We start from the raw sequence: 21,595 nt of genomic DNA, 5'->3' as shown, positions 1-21,595 counted from the left end.
GAGGGATTTCCAAGAGCTGAGCAGAGTGAGCAACGAGCACTTTTTTCGCAAGCCGCGATTTTGTGGCATGTGTCCCCACATTTAAGGCAAAGCTTTGATCTATCAGGGCCTTTGCAAGCTCGTGCTAGATGCCCATAGCCAAGGCATCGAAAATACCGTACTACTGTGATGGCTTGCCTGATCCGGCAGCTTACCCAGCCTACTTTCATTCTCCCGGTGTCAAGAAGCTTGGACAGGCCATCTTCTTGCAGAACAATATTTGCTGTTCGTTGACCCCTGTAAGATGATTTTGAGAGGCTAACTATGTCCACCTCATGGTTATCTCCTAGTTCGCGTGATGAAGCTGCGCGTATGTCTCCTTCAGTTGTGATTTCATCCAGGTCACGAATCTCAATTGTAGTCTTTGGGGCTAGATCTCGGACGGTACCAGATTTTCCCACAGCCGCCTTCACTGCTTCGCTGAAGGCACTCTTATTTTTGGAGTTATGCTCTAGTTCTACCAGGATACCTCCGTTTCGGGATTCTCTAATAGATCTAAAATCTGTTCCAGTGTCCTCAGGTTTGACGTTGGCGCGTACTCCTTTCAATAGGTCCGCATATGAGACGCCCTCGGCTGGGTTAATTAGGATTGCTTCTTGGGACGTTTGTTTCTCTTGACCTTACGATGGGCCAGTTCACTCTTACCAGGAGGCTTAGTGGCGTCAGGGCTACTGCCGTCGACGTGTCTCTCACGTTCTCCCGTATGCTTACCTTTCTTGCCAGCCTTGAGCCACTCAGAGTCGCTGGTAATGCGTTTGTTACTCTGCAATTCAGCAGGAGGTGAGCTTCGAGGCCGCTTTTTCGCTGGCTGGTCCTTAGAGGAACTGCTGTTAATCAGGCTCTCTTTTTCTTTCGACGTTTCCTTCGAAATTTCCGCAGGCTTGCTCGATTTCCACTGACCACGGAAGCGTTTCAGCTCACTTAAAGACAAAACAGCAGCGTCTACATGGTCTCTCACCTCATTACCAATGTTCCTCCTGTTACGGCGAACACACTGCAGAGCCAGGATCGCCTCGGACAGTCGCGTTATCTGTTTGTCCTCGTTAACGATAGCTTCATTCCGCCCATTCTTCAAATGCAGAGAATCTGGTTTGAGACGACTGTGCTGAGAGGTAGAAAGATCAGACCCACAGCTAGCATCAAGGACACTTCGGTTTTTTTTCAGCCTTTCTACGCGGTGCTGTTTCGTCATGTCCTCAAGAACCTCCGTACACATAGTGTCGACGATTACTCCACTTTCCTTTTCTTCTGATTCCCTACCGTTAAAGTAAGTGATGTTTGGCTTTCCCCACAATCCATGAAGCCTGCTCCAGCCACCGGGGCTTTCACCCGATCGGAACCAGAGGCAGATATAACTCCTAAGAGTGTGTCCGCGTGGGGTATATTATTTTCAATACTACTCATTTTATTACTTCAGTTATTTGGTAATTTTATAGAGGTGTCCTTCCTCCGCACGCCGCTCTTTGGTCCGCGAGAGCTATTTTATTTTGCTCTTACCCTCTGGCAAGCCAGCAAGCATTCCCCGATCCGCCACCCGGGGACGCGCTCTCTAGGAGTTGGGCTTCTCCCGAGAGATGTATGTATGTATGTATGTATGTATGTATGTATGTATGTATGTATGTATGTATGTATGTATGTATGTATGTTTGTATGGATGTAAATATTCTATAACTTCTGAATGGATTAACCGATCTGTATTTTCATTACGCTCGACGTTAGAAATGCCTTCAACTCAGTAAGATGGCAAGATATTCTCAACGCTCTAGAGGATGATTTTGACGTTGAAGCATACATCAAGCGTATTATTAGTGACTACCTTGACGAGAGATACCTGATTTACAACACAACAGAAGGACCTCGCTGGATAGAGGTCACATCAGGTGTACCGCAGGGCTCAGTTCTTGGGCCAAACTTCTGGAATATACGGTACGACGAGCTGCTCAGAATGCCAATGCCAGATGAAACCTGTCTGATCGAGTTCGTTGATGATGTTGCAGCAATCGTTCTCGCAAGAAATACAGAACAAGCACGTCAGCGAATAACTCAAGTAGTTGGTAAAGTGTGCAAGTGGCTAAAAGAACATGGTCTTGAGCTAGCTGCCCAAAAGACCGAAATGGTAGTGCTGACAAGACAAAGATGGTTCGAGAAACTATTCACCATCAATATAAACGATGCGCAGATAACAGCCGCTGGAGCAGTAAAGTATCTAGGAGTTATTTTTGACGAAAAACTGTCATTCAACGAGCACTTCTCAAAGGTGGCTGAAAAGGCTAATCGAGTTATCGCAAGCCTTTCAAGAATCATGCTGAATACTTCTGGTCCCCGAAGCTCGAAAAAGCGGATACTACTCAGCGCAGCACATTCCATTCTGCTTTCCGGTGCAGAATTGTGGGCTGATAAGCTATCAGTGGAGAAATACAGACGTAAGGTGGCAGCAGTGCAACGTAGAGAGGTGATAAGGGTGGAATGCGCCTACCGAACAGTATCTGAGGCGGCTATCCTTGTCATTGCTGGGGTGCCACCAATCGATTTATTAGCTAATAAGAGAAAATGCACACACGAACGACGAAAAAAAGAAACGTTGACTCACGAGATACGGAGAGCTAAAAAACGGCAAACGCTTAAAGCTTGGACTCAAAGGTGGAGTGCGACCACGACTGGAAAATGGACCGCAAGAATTATTTCTTCTATCGAAAACTGGGTTAACAGAAAGCATGGTAAAGTAAATTACTATTTGACGCAAATGCTTTCTAATCATAAATTGTTTAATGCGTATCTGTATAAAATGACAATAAAGGCGAAATCCGACTGCAATTACTGCACAAACAAAAATGATGACGCAGAACACACATTCTTTGAATGTTGAAAGTGGACGGAAGAGCGCATAGCAGTATCCGAAGCTATTGGTGCAGAAATTACACCGGACAATATAGTCTGCTATATGCTGAAAAGCAAGGACAACTGGGACGCTGTAACATTTTTTGCGGAGACAGTACTTCAATCAAAAAAAAACAGAGGAAGAGATGATAAACAACTAAGATACAACAAGAAGATGTTATAGAACATAGAAACGGATCAGGCCGAAGTAATGCGAGAGCGGTTCCAGCCTGATCACCTCCAACTGGAGGTGGGAAGAGAGGAGTTTTTTTTAGTGAGTAAGAATCTCACACTACTGAAACAACACCCCCAGCTCTTCTAAAAATATCCAGTGTCTTTTAGAAGATTTTTCCACCTCTCAAAAAAAAAAAAAATGTAGGGGAGGGGGGGGCAGAGCGGGCCCCTTAAGGGAAATAATTATAATATGATTAATTTTCTTCACGCGTTTACTTCTTTTTAGACCCTTGATACTTATTTTCACTTCATTATGCTGCTTCCATTCAAATTGAAAAAATCAAAAATTAGGGGCAGAGCGGGCCAGCCTAAAAAATTTCGGATTTGATATTTTTTATTCTTTATTTTATTTTAACAATTAATTATGAAGGAAAGGGTAAAGGAAAAAACAAATCAAAACAATCGGTCGATGATACGGCTTCTATTTTTTGTGGCAAATTATACTCGGAATTTTTAGAGCCGTGGATTCAATGTGGCCAATGTGAAAATTGGGCTCATGATTCATGTGGTAGTGTTCACAACAAAGTTGTGCAAAGCTACACGTGTAATATTTGCAAAGAACTATAAAACGATTGTATTTTAATAGTATAAAAAATCATTTTAATAGTTTGCTGTGATATAACTTCAAAATGAAATTTTATTGTCTTTAACTTTCTTAATAAATTTTTCTGTTTATATTTGTATAGTAATAATAAATATTTAATGAAGAGTTTTGGTGGTCTTTTTTAGCCCTCATTAGGAGAGACCGGGGCAAGGAGGCCCTCCTAAGCCGGTTATTACTTTTTGTAGCTTTCAACCATCAGATTAGATGAATTAATAATTATTATTTAAAAAAAAAATTCGATATTTATTTTTTTTCATTATTTTCAACCCAAAAAACGTGTTTTTCAATTTTTTAGACTATTGATAATTTTACTTTATTTCAAAAATTTAGCAACTAAGAAAAAAATTTTAAATTTTGAATATTTTTCATGACCAAATTTTCCCCAGACAAAGAGAATCAGCCAGAAAATATGAAAGAATCATTTTTTCAGAATTTTCGGCTGGTCCATTTTGCCCCAGGGGTTGTGTGTAGGGCTAAAAATGTAGAAATTTATTAATTTTTTTTTAATTTAATAAAAACATAAAAAAATCATTTTTTCTCAATTTTTGGCTGGTCCATTTTGCCCCAGGTGTCATGCGTAGGGCTAAAAATGCGCTAATATATTGGATTTACAGTAATTAGACGAAAAAAAAAAAATTTATTTTTTTATCAAAATTTCAGGGGGGCCTCCATGCCTCGGTCTCCCGCATAAAAAAAATTTTCGATAAGCTAATTATCCGTCCGAATTTATTGATGATCCAAATTATTGAAAATTTTTAGGGGCCCGCTGTGCCCCCATATTTTTTAAAGTTTTGAAAATTTTAAGGTTTATCGTCGGTTTTATCTGGGCAGTATCTACACGATAGAGAGTTGTGCAGGCCCATCCTGAAGAGCTATGCATTGAACGAGCCGTGTCCCGTCAGCATCTGCGTCAGATAAACGTCTGTTTCACCATGTTTTCAGGCGAGCCAGGCCTCGATATTTGGGATCAAGCGTGCTGTCCATCTGTCCCTATTAGACGTCTGCCATCTATCTTGCCATTTCCTCAGAGTATCTGCTCTCAGATTGGTCCTCTCTACACGCAAGTTGTTGTTTCTATGTTTTAGGTCGAATAACATTGCTCTTTCTTTCGCTGATAGGTCTATAGGTGGGGCTCCTGCTATGACGAGCGCTGCGGTTTCGGAGACCGTGCGGTAGGCACATGCCACTCTGAGGGCTCCTCGCCGCTGTACTGCTGCTATTTTCCTACAGTAGGTCTTCTGCTTTAGCGTGTGCGCCCATATTTCCGCCCTGTATAGCAGTACTGAGTAGATCACCTCCAGGAAAGCTTTTCTCTTTTTGGCGCGTGGGCCAATCGTATTGGCCATGATTCTTGAGAGGCTAGATACTGTTTTGCTAACCTTCTCACACGTGCATTCCAGGTGTCACGGAACGTCCGTTTCGTGTCTAGCCTGACCCCTAGATAACGAGCTGACTTTGTTGATGTTAGTGTCAGACCGTCGATGTTTATGCCAAAAGGTTCAGGAACCATCTTTGGCGTGTAAGTACTACCATCTCCTTTTTTTGTTTGGCTAGCTTTAAGTGGTGTTAGTCTAGCCAGCTGGCTACGGCATTGATGGTGGATTCAACCAATATTTCAGCCTCTTCGACGCTGTCTGTTACAATAGTAGCCGCAATGTCATCTGCAAAGCCTACGAGGCGTACCTGTTGAGGAAGGGGGATCTCGAGCAGCTCATCATAGTTGGCATTCCACAAATCCGGTCCCAGGACCGAGCCCTAGGGTACCCCGGCCGTCATCTCGTGTTTCTGTGTGCCCTTGGATGTTTCTACCATGAGAGTTCGCTCGTCTAGATAACTGTCTACCATGTCTAAGTTTGAGGTTTCCACCTCGAACCTTTTTCCCAGGGCTTCAAGGATGTCTTTCCAGTTTGCGCTGTTGAAAGCATTCTTAACGTCTAGCGTTAGGAGAATGCAGACTTTTCTAGACTTGAGATTTCCTGTCCATGCCTTCGTTGCGATTTCTACGACTTCTTTAATGGCACCTATTGTTGATCGGCCTTTCCGACATCCGTGTTGATTGTCAGCTAAGCCTCCAGAAGATTCGATGTTATTTCGGAGTTTCACTTGAATTAGCTTTTCTAGGAGTTTTCCCGAGATATCGAGCATACAGAGCGGTCTGTAAGAAGAAGCTGTTATAAGAGGTCCCTTTCCTTTGTCCAGGAGGACAAGTCTTTGACGCTTCCAAACAGAAGGAATCACCCCGGTAACAAGGCATGCGTTATACGCGTTCAGCAGTATGTTGGGAAATTCCATAGCTATGGTTTTGATCACCTGTGTAGGAATCCCGTCAGGGCCGGGAGCTTTCCCTAGTTTTAGAGTCTTAGCTGCTTTCTGCATTTCTAGGACTGTAAATAGCGTGGCTTCATTATTATTTTTCGGATCTTTTTTGTCCCTTGCCGGGTGTTTTGGGAAAAGTTCATCTACAATCTGGTTCATCGTGGTTGGGCTTTTTGGCGGCTCTGGTGAAGTTCTACCAAGTTTCTTTGCAAGAATCTGATAGGCTTTGCCCCAGAGATCATTGTTGAGATCGTTGCAGATTTCAGCCCACGACATGCCTTTGCTTTTCTTAATAGCTCTATTCAGTTCTTTTTTGGCGACTTTATACTCGCAAGAGTAGCGAGTTTGAGCAGGGGAGTGCCTGACAGCTCTTGTTAATCGGCGTCGAAGTTGGAGACACTTTTTTTTAATCTCTGCAATTTCTGGAGTCCACCTGTATGCCGGCCTTCGCGAGTCCTGAATTTTACGGCGTGGCATAGAGGCATCGCCCGAGTTAGTAATGACCTCCATTGTTTTTGACACCATTATTTCCGTCTCACCGCGATTAGTTGGACGTGGGTAAGATTTTAAGATCGCCCACCCTTGTGTAAGAGATTTTCTTAGAGCATGCGCGTCTAGTTTTCTGGCATTCCAGCTCCGTTTTTTGCAGTCTCGGTGTTGTTCGAGGTTTCGAGTCTCTTCGATCCAGAAAGTGATGTGCTGGTGATCACTGCCACTGAAATCTTCGGAGACGTTCCAATTTTGGATCCTCCTCGCAATTTTTGTGGTTGCCAGTGTGATGTCAAGAACTGACTCTCGATAGCCCGGTCTCCTGAAAGTTGACGTCGCTCCGGTGTTCATGACTATGAGGTCGAGCCTCGCTGCTAAGTCCGTCACTTCATTCCCTCTGGTGTCTGAGTGATCTGAGCCCCATTCCGCGGACTTTGCGTTAAAATCACCAGCAGCTATGACCTCGCTGTCAAATCCGCAAATAGTGCTCTCGATATTGGCCAATTTCTGGCGGAAAACACTGATTCCTTCGTTAGGTGATAAGTAGACACTCATAATCTACGTCTTAGCGGTTTTATCCAGGCATAACCATCACCCCGTCCACTGTCTGTGGAGACAACCCGCCGATTTGCTATCCAAATCGCCGCGGTGCTAGTGTTGTCTGTATACCATGATTTGTCAAGTGGATTCTGGTATTGCTCGCTAATGATGCAGACGTCTATTTTATCCTCGAAGACGCGATGGCGTAATAGATCTTGTGCTAGTGAGCTCCTATTCAAGTTTCCTTGTAGTATGCGAGTCATTTTTGGGCTTTGATAGCTTCGGCTAGAGCAGCTCGGTACATCTTGCATGCCCCTGTGCCAGAGATATGGTTCGGGATGTCATTGCCATTTCCTTCCGAGGGGCAAAGGAGACATCTCGGTACCTCTGCACACTCTGCGGCCTTATGTTCTTTACTGAAGTATTTGTGGCAGCATTTACTCCTGTCTGGCCCTTTGCAGGAACGTGATTGATGTCCGTATCCAAGGCATTTGCAGCACCGAGTTATTCTAGCCACCGGCCGTATGCGGCAGTTTATCCATCCGACCTTGATGCGGGCCATTTCGAGGGCCTTGATGGCGGACGCGTCGTCAATCTCGCAGAAGGCAGCCCATTGCCCTCGAGGAGTGACCTTTGTCAGGTTCACTCGTTTTATTTCCATGCGGTCTGTGAAATCTCGTTTGAGTGTTTCACGAATATCATCTTCAGATGTCACTCCGTCTAAGTCCAGGATCTCGATCGTAGTCATCGGCGTCAGTCGCTTGACCGAGCCATTATCGCCGACAGCTGCCCTGATGGCTTCAGTGAAGGCAGTGTTGTCACCTGTCATCTTGCTGATCTCCAAGAGGATTCCGACGTCCTTCGTTTGGCGTATGGACTTGATGTTGGTGCCGTTTTCATCTGGTTTTACTTTACCTTTGATCTCTTTCAGGAGATCAGCGTAAGTTCGGCCAGTTGAGGGTTTGATCAGGATTGCTTTGGTCCGAGATTTCCTTCTTCTGGGTTTTTGGGCGTCGTTTATGAGGTCGCCTTTGACACTCGAGCCTCCATGTGTGGGTCTACCTGCTTGGTTTTGGGTAGAGTTTTCGCGCGCTGTCTGAGGTTTCTTTTTGCATTTAACCTTTTTCCAGACTCCATCTTGTGCCGGTTTTTTTGGAAGCCGGTCAGTAGCTGAGGATGGGCTTGGCAAAGATAGTGGCCTTTTCTTAGAGTCCTTCCCATTTAGCGATGTATGTATGTATTTATGTATGTATGTATGTATGTATGTATGCATGTATGTATGTATGTATGCATGTATGTATGTATGTATGTTTGTATCTATGTAAATATTCTATAACTTCTGAATGGTTTATCCGATCGAGATCGTTGAGGTGGCTTCCGAAAAGGATTATTAATATATAATAGGGTGCTTTTTTAGCGACTATTTTTTTTTTTTGATTCCATCCCGAAATTTTGTTAGGAATACTCCCCAAAAAATTCCGTGAGAGTTTGAGCTCTTAATATTAATATTAAGTACTCGTCCACAGCGTGTGAAGATTTCCCATTTAAAATACACGGGAACTTCGATTTTTTTTTTATTTTTGTAGCTCAGCGGCATTTTATAGTATCATCTTGTCTAAATACGGGATTTTCTTAGAATTAAATGCTCTACAAAAGTTCCCACTCATTATCGCATAAACAACAAGACCTACAGAAAAATTGTAAATGACAATTTTATAGAAAATTCAATTTTCTACAATAAAAGTCTTTAGCACCGAATCACTAAGATTGATATTTTCTGATATATTGGTTAAATAAAAAATCAATGTTCTCTAAGATTTGATATGACATTTTATGAGAATTCAATGCTATATATCAAGTTCAATGACTAATATAAGCTTAATCAGTACAGTATGTTCGGAATTATTTGAAAAATAAAATTTTTGGAAAAAAGTTTTTTTCGAATAACTTCGAACTTACTTCATGGATTCATCCCAAAATCTAATTAGCTCAAAAACTCTATAAGCCACATCAAATGCAACTACAACAATTAAAATTAAATCATTTGTTCAAGAGATATCGTTAACTAAAACATTTCAAGAAAGTGTTTTTTTCGAATAAAATAAAAAACGTTCAATTGATTATTTTAAAAAAACTTTAAGCGTATGAGACTAAAAAACTGCGTTGAATGCAACATTAGACGTCAAAATCGGTCTATTAGTTTGAAAGACATCGGCGATGAAATATTAAAAACACAACAATTTTCCTTATTTTCCCAGGATACCTCACTATATAATTCATCAAGTGTACCTGAAATTGAATCGAGTTTACCATTTTATAGTCTCTTCCGATCACTACATATTTTATTACAATCGTTTTGTTAGTTTAAGTAATATTATCGACAAAATATAAAAAAAAATCACTGTTTTTTACACCTCTCGGATATTTTGTCGATTAACGTTTTGATTTCATTCAACTCATTGAACTTTCTATTTTACTCGCATTTGGCTGTCTGAACCGGCCTGGAACCCGACTTCAACTATAAAAAAATGAAAAACTACCTTTTTTTATTTTAAGTCAACAGAGCCATTAATATTCATTACAATATTTTGAATGAATTTTATAAAGCATATGAACTAATTTTTTACAATTTTTATTGTCCGTCATCATTTATTGTAAGAATTTTAATACAGAAGTATTCTATTATTGTTTTCGTTTTTCCTACAAGCAAAACTACCCGGATAAAAATTATCGCTCATGAATGTATTATTAAACATGATACCGTATTTTCTGTGCCATGCATGATCCCGTGGTTTTTTAATTTTTTGAAGAATTATATAAAAGTTTTGGATATTAAAGTAACGGCATCTAACAAATGTAACAAAATTGGAGAACTGTTTACTACTATTGGTATTGAAAACCGGAACGATCAACCATCGCTCTAAAATACTACAGACACACACGATATTATGGTAGTGTTTTCATAGAAAAAAATGACGTGCAATAAAAAAAGGGACCAGCAACACAAATTTGTCTCATTCTCCCTATTCTAGTAACCTTGTGTTTATTCAAATCGTTTATATGGATCTTAAAAACAACCTAAAGTGTAGGCCCTTTGGTGGCCGACTGGTCCAAGGCGTTGGACACTTAGCACTCGAAAGGACTTGGGTTCGAATCCAACTGCCAAACAATTATTATTATTATTATTTATTCTTCTATTTAATATTTCTCTTCAAATTTTACGATGTTCTGATCGTAATTTATATTAAAGAGCTTATGAGGACTTGGTGTTATTTGTCTGAAGTATTATTTCTTAAATGAAATTTCCAACGCTACATCATAAAAATTACGATGTTAAAAGTTTAGTCCACCACTACAATAATCAATAGTACAGATTACGATGTTAGCATTGTAAATTTAACTAGAACTTTTTTTCCGTATACTTACTACTTTATTCTTTTATACTCTTATTTTATACTACTACCTTAAAATTAAGTTTATTTAGTTATATTTGAGAAATTATTCAAGCCAAATATACTGTGCCTCGCGCTTTATAGTAATTAACAAAATTAATACTGTGCCACGTGCCCAAATAATTTGTACTATAACCGTTGCCGCCAAAGAGCAATTAAGTTATTGATAAGAAAATTACTGCGTACGATTGTAAGTAATTCTTATTATTATAATTGGCAATAAAACTTGTCCATTCTTAATTAATTATTATGCCTATATTCTGCTCTATCCTTTATTTTACAGAATTTCAGATTATTTGAGTATATTTTAAGATAAGGTAAATGTCCCAATACCGAGACAAGACCCAATATTGGAACGATTTGATAATCAATATATTATATTTTAACTCGTACGTGATGAAATTAAATAAGACTTTCTTTATTTACAACCTTAATCTTTTAGTTAGAGAATAGAATATAAAGTAGATTTTAGAATATCTCTGAAATATGAAAAAAAAAAAATGTTAATTATAGCAGTAGTCTCGGATTCATGACTTTTTCATGTCTCTTAATGGTATTGCTAAGAAATCAGTCAATGGTCTCAAACTTATAGAAAATGTATAGAATTACTTTTCAATTATTTTTTTTTGGATATGCATCTTGAATGACATAAAATTCAAGAAAACATATTAACAATATGAAAAAAATAGTATTATTACATTAATTTTACTATTCGTCTATTGGTACACCTAAATGAACCCGTGCCCAATACCGGAACAGCTAGTCATATTAATGTTATTAATGTTATCGATAGAAATTAACGGTAAAGTGGTCCCAGTAAGAGAATACACCTCGGAAATTGCCCCCACCACCGAACATTTATGAACTGCGCATGCGCACAGAAAAGTGGGAGAACATTTAACACATAAAACATCCAGAGTGGGAGTAAAAACCGACGACACCCGAGGTGTATTCTCTTGTTGGGATGACAATAAGTTTTATTGACTGGCTAAATCAAGTACAATATTAATTATTACTGGAGCCCTAATATTTAATACAGTATGTATGATTGTTATAAAAAAATGCATTAAATATAGATGAACTCTAATTTAAATCATAAAAAATTAATTTTTTTGTTTCGTATTTTTTTTTTAATTATTTTTATAGTATAACCTCAAATGATTTATTTTGTTGCTATTTTTCAGTTCCAAATATTTCCATTGAATATTTAATTATTTAAAAATTTTTAATACATTTTACATTATGAGTGTGATATAGCAGACATCAGACAAATTTAAAATTATTAATAAATCGAGTATATAATTAATAAAATAAAATTTTAAAAAATGCGCATTAAAAAAATTTTGGAATTAATAGTCCTTTTTTTATAAATTTATTTTTAATCATTCATCTCATTTATTTATAATTTTTAAGTTGTCTGATGTCTGATAGATTCGCACTCGTTTTACATTAATATTCTTTAATAATTGTTAATATTTTCACTATAAATAAATACAAAAAACAACTTCTTTTATTAACTGTTCCGGTATTGGGACAAGGCTATTTCAGCGTTTCGGTATTGGGTCTTTTGGGTGTCATAGAAAAAATTTTTTTTCATATTAAATTTAAGAAAAATGAACTAATTTAATTATTTTTGAATAGGTTAATGTCTATTCTATAGATGTAATAAATTATTTTGGTTTATAATCTATTTGAATATTTTTAAAACGATAAAAATCAGTCGTATACCCTTCGTCGTTTCGGTATCGGGACATTTACCTTAAGTAGCCGTAAGTTAATTTAAAAAGAATTACATTGATTGTTGGTCTGATCGAGTGTGAGTTTTTCTCTTGCGAGAACCCATCTGCGTTGTCCAAGTAACTATAAATTTTGTAGAGGCCAGCCTAAGCCAGGATTCAACCCGCGAATTCTGGTGGCTGCTGGTAAAAATCGCCAAAGCAAAAAGTGATTTGTCTCAATATATATTAGTTATCCGGAGTAGATGTTGACGTTCAGCTCGCAATGCTTCGATTTCTGTGTGCAGGTGAGAGACCACATTCTGTAGGACGGTAACGGATGTAGTGTTTTGTGACGGCTCATCAGTTATTGGAACGACCCCACTAATATTGTGAGAATAAGTACTAGCGTTACCCTTTACGCTAGTGGTAAAATATTATTATTATTATTAATTTGTTCACTATGGGTGCATAACGTACTGTTTTATGACAGTACGTTACGTATGTACATCATGAGTCTGGAAAAAGGAGCGAGTTCCTCTATTGCGCTAGTGCTCAGTATCGACGAGCTTGATAGAGTTGGAAACTGTAGAAGATTCTCGAGGTTATTACCCAGGTTGACCGAAGGGAGTGATCGACAGGTCGGCGTTCTCTGCATAATTTTTTCAGGACAATGTCGTACTTGGTTCGAATCAAAAGTATAAATAGGTGAGTATAAATCAGGTGAGACGCCGTTCTTCCGAAGACGCTGACAATGATTTTGACACACGGCAAGTATATATCTCTAAGAAGATACACTACCCAAAACATCTACTTGACACGGAAAACCACGAGCTATCGACTCGGAATCAGGAGGATTCTACTCTACTTACCATCAATCAAGCTGTCTATGATGCTGCTTCCTCACTCTTACCTCCGGCAATAAATAATACTTCTTCTCCTGAGGCTAAGATGAGAGGCCACATCGGGCAGGTTTCACTGAAGATTGATGATCTCCGGAAACATGTCTCCCTCATTCAGTATGTGATTGACTATGTAAATGCGCGTAAAGCGTTTACGCCTAAATTCCACCGTATTGCGGCTGGATTACGATATCAGCATCACACACTGAATAAGGAGAATCTTCTTAACATCAAAGAACATTCCCTTAACAGGTTGCGGGCTCTGGTGACTGCTAAAAAGTCACCAGAAAAAAAGCTGAAACGGCTTACCGATAACTCTTTGTTTCGGTTAAGTCCTTCACGCTTTCTGGCACCTAAGACATCTGTTTCCGGCGATCCCACATCTATCAAGCGAGTAGAAGCTTTCTGGTCGCAGTTGTATGGTGATCAACCGAACGTAAATCGTGACACTCCAGCTCTCAACGACTTCGAGACATTTTGTGGACAACATCGCAACGACAATGCTGACGAAGAGAGCCCTGAAGTCAGCGTGGAAAAAGTTCGTTTAGCTCTGAATAAGGGTAAGAACTGGGCTGCTCCTGGTCCGGATGGCATCAACTTATTTTGGTGGAAGAAACTAACTTCTACCCATAGCCACCTGGCCCGAATTTATGTAGCGTTTATCAAAGGCAACGAACCTAAACCGTGCTGGCTTGTAGAAGGGCGAATCGTGTTTATCCCGAAGAAAGGTGACTTGTCTGACCCGAAAAACTACAGGCCTATCACCTGTTTGAATGATAAGATTTTCACCAAAATCTTGAATAACCGCATTTTGCAGGAAATAGATCCTGTATGGCAGCAAATATACGAACAACGTGGCAGTAAAAGAGGCCTGTCAGGTTGCAAAGAGAATCTGTTAGTAGATCGTTAATATTATTATTATTGTTATTTCTATCTTTTGTTAAATGCTCAGAGGGTAATCCCCGGTAGTCCGACTCTACTGAGAGCCTCACCCGAGCGCCAAATCGTTACTGCTGCGATGCTTTATCAACAAGATGATCAGCATGCGCAGCAGGCCAAGTTTCTATGCCTTAGGAGACGGAGGGACCCGAGAATAACAGCCTTTTGCGTGCGCGATGCCAGAAACTCAACCTGCGCTGTACAACTTGGTATTCTAGCCAGTGCAGACACAAAGGACTGGTTCATCCCTCCTCGGACGCCAACAATGAGTACGACAAGTTTGACACGGTAACCTGGGTGAAGTTTGCCGATTTCGAACAGGAGATCCTGATATATCTCGTGTTTGTGCTCTTCTTTTAACCGTGATGTTATACTCAGCAGGTGCTGAGAACTCGATGACATAAGTGTCACGAGTGGTTTTATCGAAGAGCACAATATCAGGTTTGTTGTGATCTATTTTCCGAGTTGTTGCGAATGGCACGTTCCAATAAATACGGCAACGGTCATTCTCAACAACTTGCGAAATATCTCCTGGCAGATAAGGCAGCACTGGTGTTTTGTCAATACCGTTTGTATGTCTAAGGTGGTAATAAAGTACTCGCAGAGCAGCGTTGTGACGCTGAATGTATGCCCATCTTGCCAGCACAGGACATGCTGACAAGAGATGCATGAGCGTCTCTGGATGTTGTTTACACACCCTACATGAAGTGTCGGGTAGCTGCGTCTGGAGAACTTAAGGACGTTCTGGATTTATATATGATAAGAATATATTTTTCGTATATGATAAAAATATAGTTTTCGTATATGTTCATAATTTTCATATACGAAATATATCATAAAAATATATTTTTTGAATTTGATTGACATAAATATTTTATATATGGTAAATATATACGGACTCGTATATGATGAGTATAATATTTTTTAATATAAAAAAAAAAATATATCAGAAAATATAGTTGAATTCGCCACATATATTTTCTGATAATTATCATATATTTTTACATATATTTTGACCATATATGTTATTTTCATACGGGCGCGACGCAAAATTCACGTGTGTGCATCACACACCCGTGAATTATTTAATTAATTTCGTTTCTTATCCTAAATGATACATATGTAGGATATTAACTGAGTGAATGATTTATGATAATACATATTTTATAAAATTTTTAATTGAAAATTGAGAATTGCGCGCATACAGTGCTTTACTGTATAGATATATACAGATGTATACATCTATACCTATATCTATAGTCATAACGCGGTATCCGGGAAAGAAAATTCCTGAGATCTCGACGTCATCGTTCAGACGGAAAATTCCTGGACGATAATAATAATTATTATATTTGGAATTATTATTATTTGAAATTATTATATTTAAATTTATTATTGTTATTATTATTTAAATTAGGATATTTGAAATATCCATTATTATTTGAACTGTGAAATTTTCATTTATATTTTTCTTTTTGAGTATAATTTACATGTCTTATTTACCTCAGCGATCAGTTAACTTATAATTTGGTTTTTGGTTATAAATAATTATTGAAAAAGCAATAATTAATACTGTAAAGAAATTTATATTATTTAAAGTATAATTTGGAATTTCCGAATGAGAGTGAGGGTATCTCCGTATCTTTCTCCCTCTATAAATTGTAAAGAGGTAACCCAAGGCTTACAATTGTGATTATTTATTCATTTCTTTTATTAAATAATTCTGATAAATTGTTTATTCTATTTAACGAAAATTATTATGAAATATTAATTATTATTATTAATTTAAATATTGAATTTAAATTTGAATTTTTGGACTTATATAGAGTCTACCCCCACGGGTTTATTTATGATTATAATCTATATTTATAATTAAACTATTGTACTGAAGGTTTTTTTGGTATTTTATGTAAATAAGTGTGAACCAACAGTTGTCAGGAAAAATTCGATATTTAGTTTCCTGGGTCTTTTCCCTACCACTATAAATTTATTTTCTTATTTATCATCTGCTATTATTTATTTTCTACATATTTATTTCTACTTCTTTTTAATTTTGATATATTTATTCGATTGTTATACGATTCGCACAAACTACTCGCTCGGATCAGTCCTCGCAAATTTTTCCACTGATTACTAATTTTTGTCCGTTTTGGAAAACGGACTGGCACCCTCGTGCACTAACCCAGCCTGAAGAGCTGGTTCAGGCACATTATTATTTTATTTAATTTTAAATTTTAATTGAAGTCATATTTATTATTGTTTTCATTTTTCGAACTTTAAATTTATAATTTTTTTTACACACGTGGGTGACCGCATACGGTACTGGGGTTGTTCGCGTCTCCGTCGCGGATTTTAAAAACAATATTCGTTATAACTAGCCTCGGGACTTTTTCCCTACTGCACTTTTACGGACATGCGTCCACGTGATAATTAGTCATGTGACCACATCACTATGACTTGTGTAGTTTCAGACAGCAACGAGACAGGAAAAATGGGAACCGCAAAGTTGAGGACGACGAAGACAATTCACATTGTCTCACCCCCCCTCCCCGCCACCAAGCCAAGCTTACCCTTTTGAATTCTCGTCCACGTTGACCGACTGCTAAGATAATGATTGAGTTCATTCACAATATTTACATTATTTACAATGCGAATAAATCGCTATAAAAATGGCAAGTAGATCGCTGTAAATGCTTGATTTTTTCAATTTCGAGTGTATCAGTAGATATACAAGTATATTGCCAGTAAAACATTTTCAATTTCAAGTTAATCGCCAGATATGCAAGTTAATTGCTAGTAATTAATTGCAAGCCGTAAGGGATACTGAAAATATATAGAGTTTAGTCACCCATTTCAGGTCCACTTCTATCCTGGGACTTCGATCTGGATCAGCCTAGAAGTGTATATTTACAGCTTACGAACTAAAAGTACAAGATAATGTGAAAAATCTGGGCGTCATTTGACCCTGCGGGCCAGCCCCAAAACTTCCCGCTGTTTTCGAGCTCAAGGAGCTTAAAAACATTACTGTGAATATATTTTCGAGCTCGAAAATGCTATTACCTGGGATAATTTTTTATAAGCTTTTCAAGCTCTACCAAGTTACGTTTTTTGCTAAAGTTTGACGAGTTAAGAATCGAAAATTATTAATAAAGAAGCGGTTTTCAAATTTTTATTCTCGATTATGTTCAATGAAATACATGTATCGAGGCAGAAATCAATGTCAGTGATCAAATCAAGATTTGAATGAGTTTCGACTTAGGTCTGAGCAATAATATATGAAATATCGGAGAAACATATTAAAAACTGGGTTTTCTCAATTTTTTGCTGATAATATGATTTAAACTAAAGAACAAGTTAGATGACATTATATAATGATCGAAAGAGACTATAAAGAGAAATAGTTGGTATGAATTCAGACACATTTAGTACATTATATTTCAATTTATACACGGGAAAAAATGCTGGAGTAGAATTTACCACACCAAACTGGTAAAAATTTTACTACACTTTGTGGTCGCCGCAATGACAACCGTAGTAACATAAGCCACAGTGTGCGTGATATTTTACTACTATAGGAGTTCTGCTTACTACTGTAATGTGGTAAAACTTTGTAGTTTCCACAACTACTCAATGTAGTATAAAATACTTATTTTGTGGTTTTGGGAACCACACAATTTTATATGAATTGGTATCTGTTACTATTTTTGGAGTATACAATACCAGATTACTTGTACAATCTACTCCAATGTGTGGTAAAATGATCGAAAGAAGAAAATAACAGCGCCACCTACAACTTTTTTACTCCATTCTGTGGGTATCCTCAACTTGTGTCAGTGTATTTGATATTATAAAACATTATAAATAATAATATATATAATTAAAAATATCTATATATATAATTAAAAATCGAGGCGTGCAATTATAATATATATAATTTAAAATAGATAAAGGAGAGGGTGGGGCAGAGCGGCCCCCCTAAGCCAATTATTATTTTTTGTGGCTTTCAACCATAAGATCACTTTACTTTTGTCCTATTTCGAACAAATTTATGGACATTTTACCAAAATTCTGAAAAATATTTTTTTTATCGTGGGACAGAGCGGCCCCCCTTCAAAAAGTGATAAAAAAAATTTTTTTTTTCGTTTTTTTTTTTTTTAAATTGTTTTCATCATTAAGAATGTATTTCTTTCTCTTGACAACTATTTTCGGTTTTATATTACTCGAAAAAATTTTTTAAAGCGTAAAAAATCGTTCACTCTCGATTACCTTAATTACTAATTGTTATTTAATAAAAAAAAAATCAATTCTATAATTTTACTTTATTTCAAAAATTTATCAACTAAAAAAAAAAATTTAATTTTTATAAATTTTTAGTGACCAAATTTGCCTCTTACATAAAGAAACGGCCGAAAAATATGAAAAAATAATTTTTTCGGAAGTTTCGGCTGGTCCATTTTGCCCCAGGTGTTATGCGTAGGGTTAGAAATGTGGAATTATAATAATTTTTTTTTAATTTGACGATAAAAATATGAAAAAATAACTTTTTAAAAATTTTTGGCTTGTCCATTTTGCCCCAAATGTCATGCGCAGGGGTAAAAAAGCGCAAACATATCGGATTTATAGTAATTAGTCGAAAAAAAAAAAATTTTTTTTTTGGTCAAAATTTCAGGGGGGCCGCTCTGCCCCACCCTCCCCTATATAAAAAATATAATACAAAAAAATTTGTTTTGTATTACCTGTCATTCTTCCTTTTGCTTACCTCACCTACAACTTCTATTAAATTTTATTTCTATGCTCTTATCAGTGAATCGTGATTTTAATGCAATTTTTTAAATTATTGCCTGCGGAGTATTTGTTATTTATTAGAATTATAACTTTTAAAACGATGGTTTTTATATTTTCTATTAATAAAAATTAATACTTAATTATTCTAAGTTTATGCTTATACGAGAATTTGTAGATTACAAATATATTTTTAAAATTATCCTTATCAGGTATTGATAAAAAGTAGGCTTTTGAAATTTGAGTCCTTATTATTTTAAGTTATTCATTAATAAATTCATTTTTATATCATTTTAATTTGATATACTGTAAGTCCGAAGAATCTAAGATTAATTTTTATATTTTTATAACGTTTTCAATATCACAAAAACTAATGATCGTTAACTAACAGATATTTAATTAATACATTACGAATAAAATATATTCTACTATGTTGTGGAGTAAAATGAACCACAGTGGTTATTTAATGCTAGTTATTATTACTACTTACTGTAGTAAATGGTACTACAGGTTGTGTACCACAGCGTACTAGTAACTGTTACTAAACGTGTAGTTATCCTATATATTACTAGTCAGTGTAGTAAATGGAACTCCATTTGTAGTAAATTTAACTACACATTTTTTTCCGTGTACGGAAAAAATAACGTTTTATGTTATTTTTTTAACTTTTCAGCGCCGATATCTTTTGAACTAATGAACCGATTTTGACGTTTGAGGTAGCGATCGGCGCGTTTGCTCGAATTCTAGAGCTGATACAATTTTGGAATCGATTCGTTCTGCCGTTTCGAAGATATTTGGAAAATTCCGTTTTCCACCAATCCTGTCTCCAACGATATCTCTCGAACAAGTTAACCGATTGAGATGGTTAAGGTAGCGATCGACGCGTTTTATCAAGTTCTAGAGCTGATTAGATTTTGAAGTTGATCGTTCAACTCGTTTCTAAGAAATCAATAAGAAACTAAAAAAAAAAGTTTTTCTTTTTTCGTAATTCGTCAATATTTTCGAGTCTACTTGATTGAATGTTCTGAAATTTTCAGGGAAGTTGACGGCCAACAAGCTCTTTCGATTGCCACCTTAACCATCTGAATCGGACCATTAGTTAATTAGTTACAAAAAGTTTACACACACACACACACACACACACACACACACACACACACACACACACACACACACACACACACACTTACATACACTCGGACATCATTCTGAAAATAGTCAGAATAGCTTCCTAGGACCTCAAAACGTCGACATTTGATGAAAACTCGATTTTCGAAAATCAGGGTGACAACAATAACTTCCCGAATGTTTGAAAATTTACAATTTTCTTAGCGGGAAGTTAAAAAAAAGAATATTGAAATATTTAGAGCTAACAATGACGTACAAAAAAATTTTTTTTTTTTTGACAGCCTGTGGACTGAAAAAAAAGTAATGCTATTTAAAGATTTTGAGCATTTAGTCTGCCAACTGCCCCAGGACTCGACTCTGTAATTAAAAATTAGTACAATTGGCAATAATAAATAAAAGGTATTAATGAGATAGGTATCCCGAGTCGGAATTCAAGAACCAATTTAATCGTAACAGTTTCCAATCACTGTGATGTTCCATTCACCGCCTAAAAAGACGCCTGTTTTGACCGTACAAGATGAAACATAAGGATGATCAAACCAGGCCTGAAAGAATAATAATAATAATAATAACAACTATCTTTCAAAGTACCTAGCAAGCGTGGGTACGAATCCCACTTAGATTAATTCATTTTTTTTTTTAATTTTTTATTCGTTTAAAAATATTTCTTTAATAATCTGTAAAAAAATGAATGAGTACCCCTTAACAGAGGTTTCCTGGTAAATTGTGAGATTTTTTTGATTAATGGTTCAAAAAATATCGAATTTTCAACAAAACCCGCTCTTTTTATGGTTTTTTTATCGTAACTTTCGTAATAATGGTCGAAATTCAATGGTTTTTTTTTTTAAATGTTCGTTTTTAGATGGCCATTACAGCAAAAAATACAAAACAAATAAACGAAATGTTTCTAATCGAGATTTTTGAATTTTAAGTTTTCAACCGTGTTTTTAAAAAAAGATGTATCCTTCGATTTTCTTGAAAATTTTCTATCTTAAACTTCTATCCATTCCGCAACTTTTAAGCCCAGTCTGGTAGTGAGCCAACCATGATTACTATTTTTTTTCAATTTTTGAAAATTGAAAAAATTTTTTTTTCGCTATAAATTATTATCAGTACCGATTTGTGACGCTGTACACTGGTTTCTCTTGCATATTATAAATTGATTTCGATATTTTTTGTTCTGAGTAGGGATTTAAAAGCAGTAAGTAAAAATAAAATCTATTTATGAGCAGTTATGATAAATGTTTTTATTTATTTCGAAGCAAAAAAAGAATTAGATTTGCCATACAATACAGCTAAGACCATTACCGGAGCTTAAAAATGTCATATAATTATTCGAAAAAGCGACGAAGCTATATTCACTGAGGAGTACTCTAGTTCATAAAACAATCGTTAATGTAAAATTTTCGAAAGAACACAGAAATAATTAAAAACGTTTGTAATACAGTTTTGTCGCTTTTTTGAATAACGAAATGGAATTTTTGAGCTCCTGTAATAGTCTTAGATGTATTATATGGCAAATCTAATGTTTTATGCTTCGAAATTGTTGCTTCTTGATAAGAAAAAACATTTGTTATA

The 21,595-nt window shown here is 36.6% G+C and overlaps 1 protein-coding gene across 1 annotated transcript; it reads right to left on the bottom strand.

Moving 5' to 3' along the window:
• Positions 1–7,358: 7,358 nt before the first annotated feature.
• On the bottom strand, positions 7,359–7,928 carry LOC130671251 (uncharacterized). The gene has a single exon (XM_057475027.1). It carries the CDS (start codon positions 7,926–7,928, stop codon positions 7,359–7,361), a length of 570 nt encoding a protein of 189 aa, XP_057331010.1.
• Positions 7,929–21,595: the final 13,667 nt, after the last annotated feature.

The sequence above is a fragment of the Microplitis mediator genome, chromosome 7 (genome assembly GCF_029852145.1).
Source record: "Microplitis mediator isolate UGA2020A chromosome 7, iyMicMedi2.1, whole genome shotgun sequence".
NCBI classification, from domain to species: Eukaryota; Metazoa; Arthropoda; class Insecta; order Hymenoptera; family Braconidae; genus Microplitis; species Microplitis mediator.
This window is presented reverse-complemented; position numbering and strand designations above follow the sequence as displayed.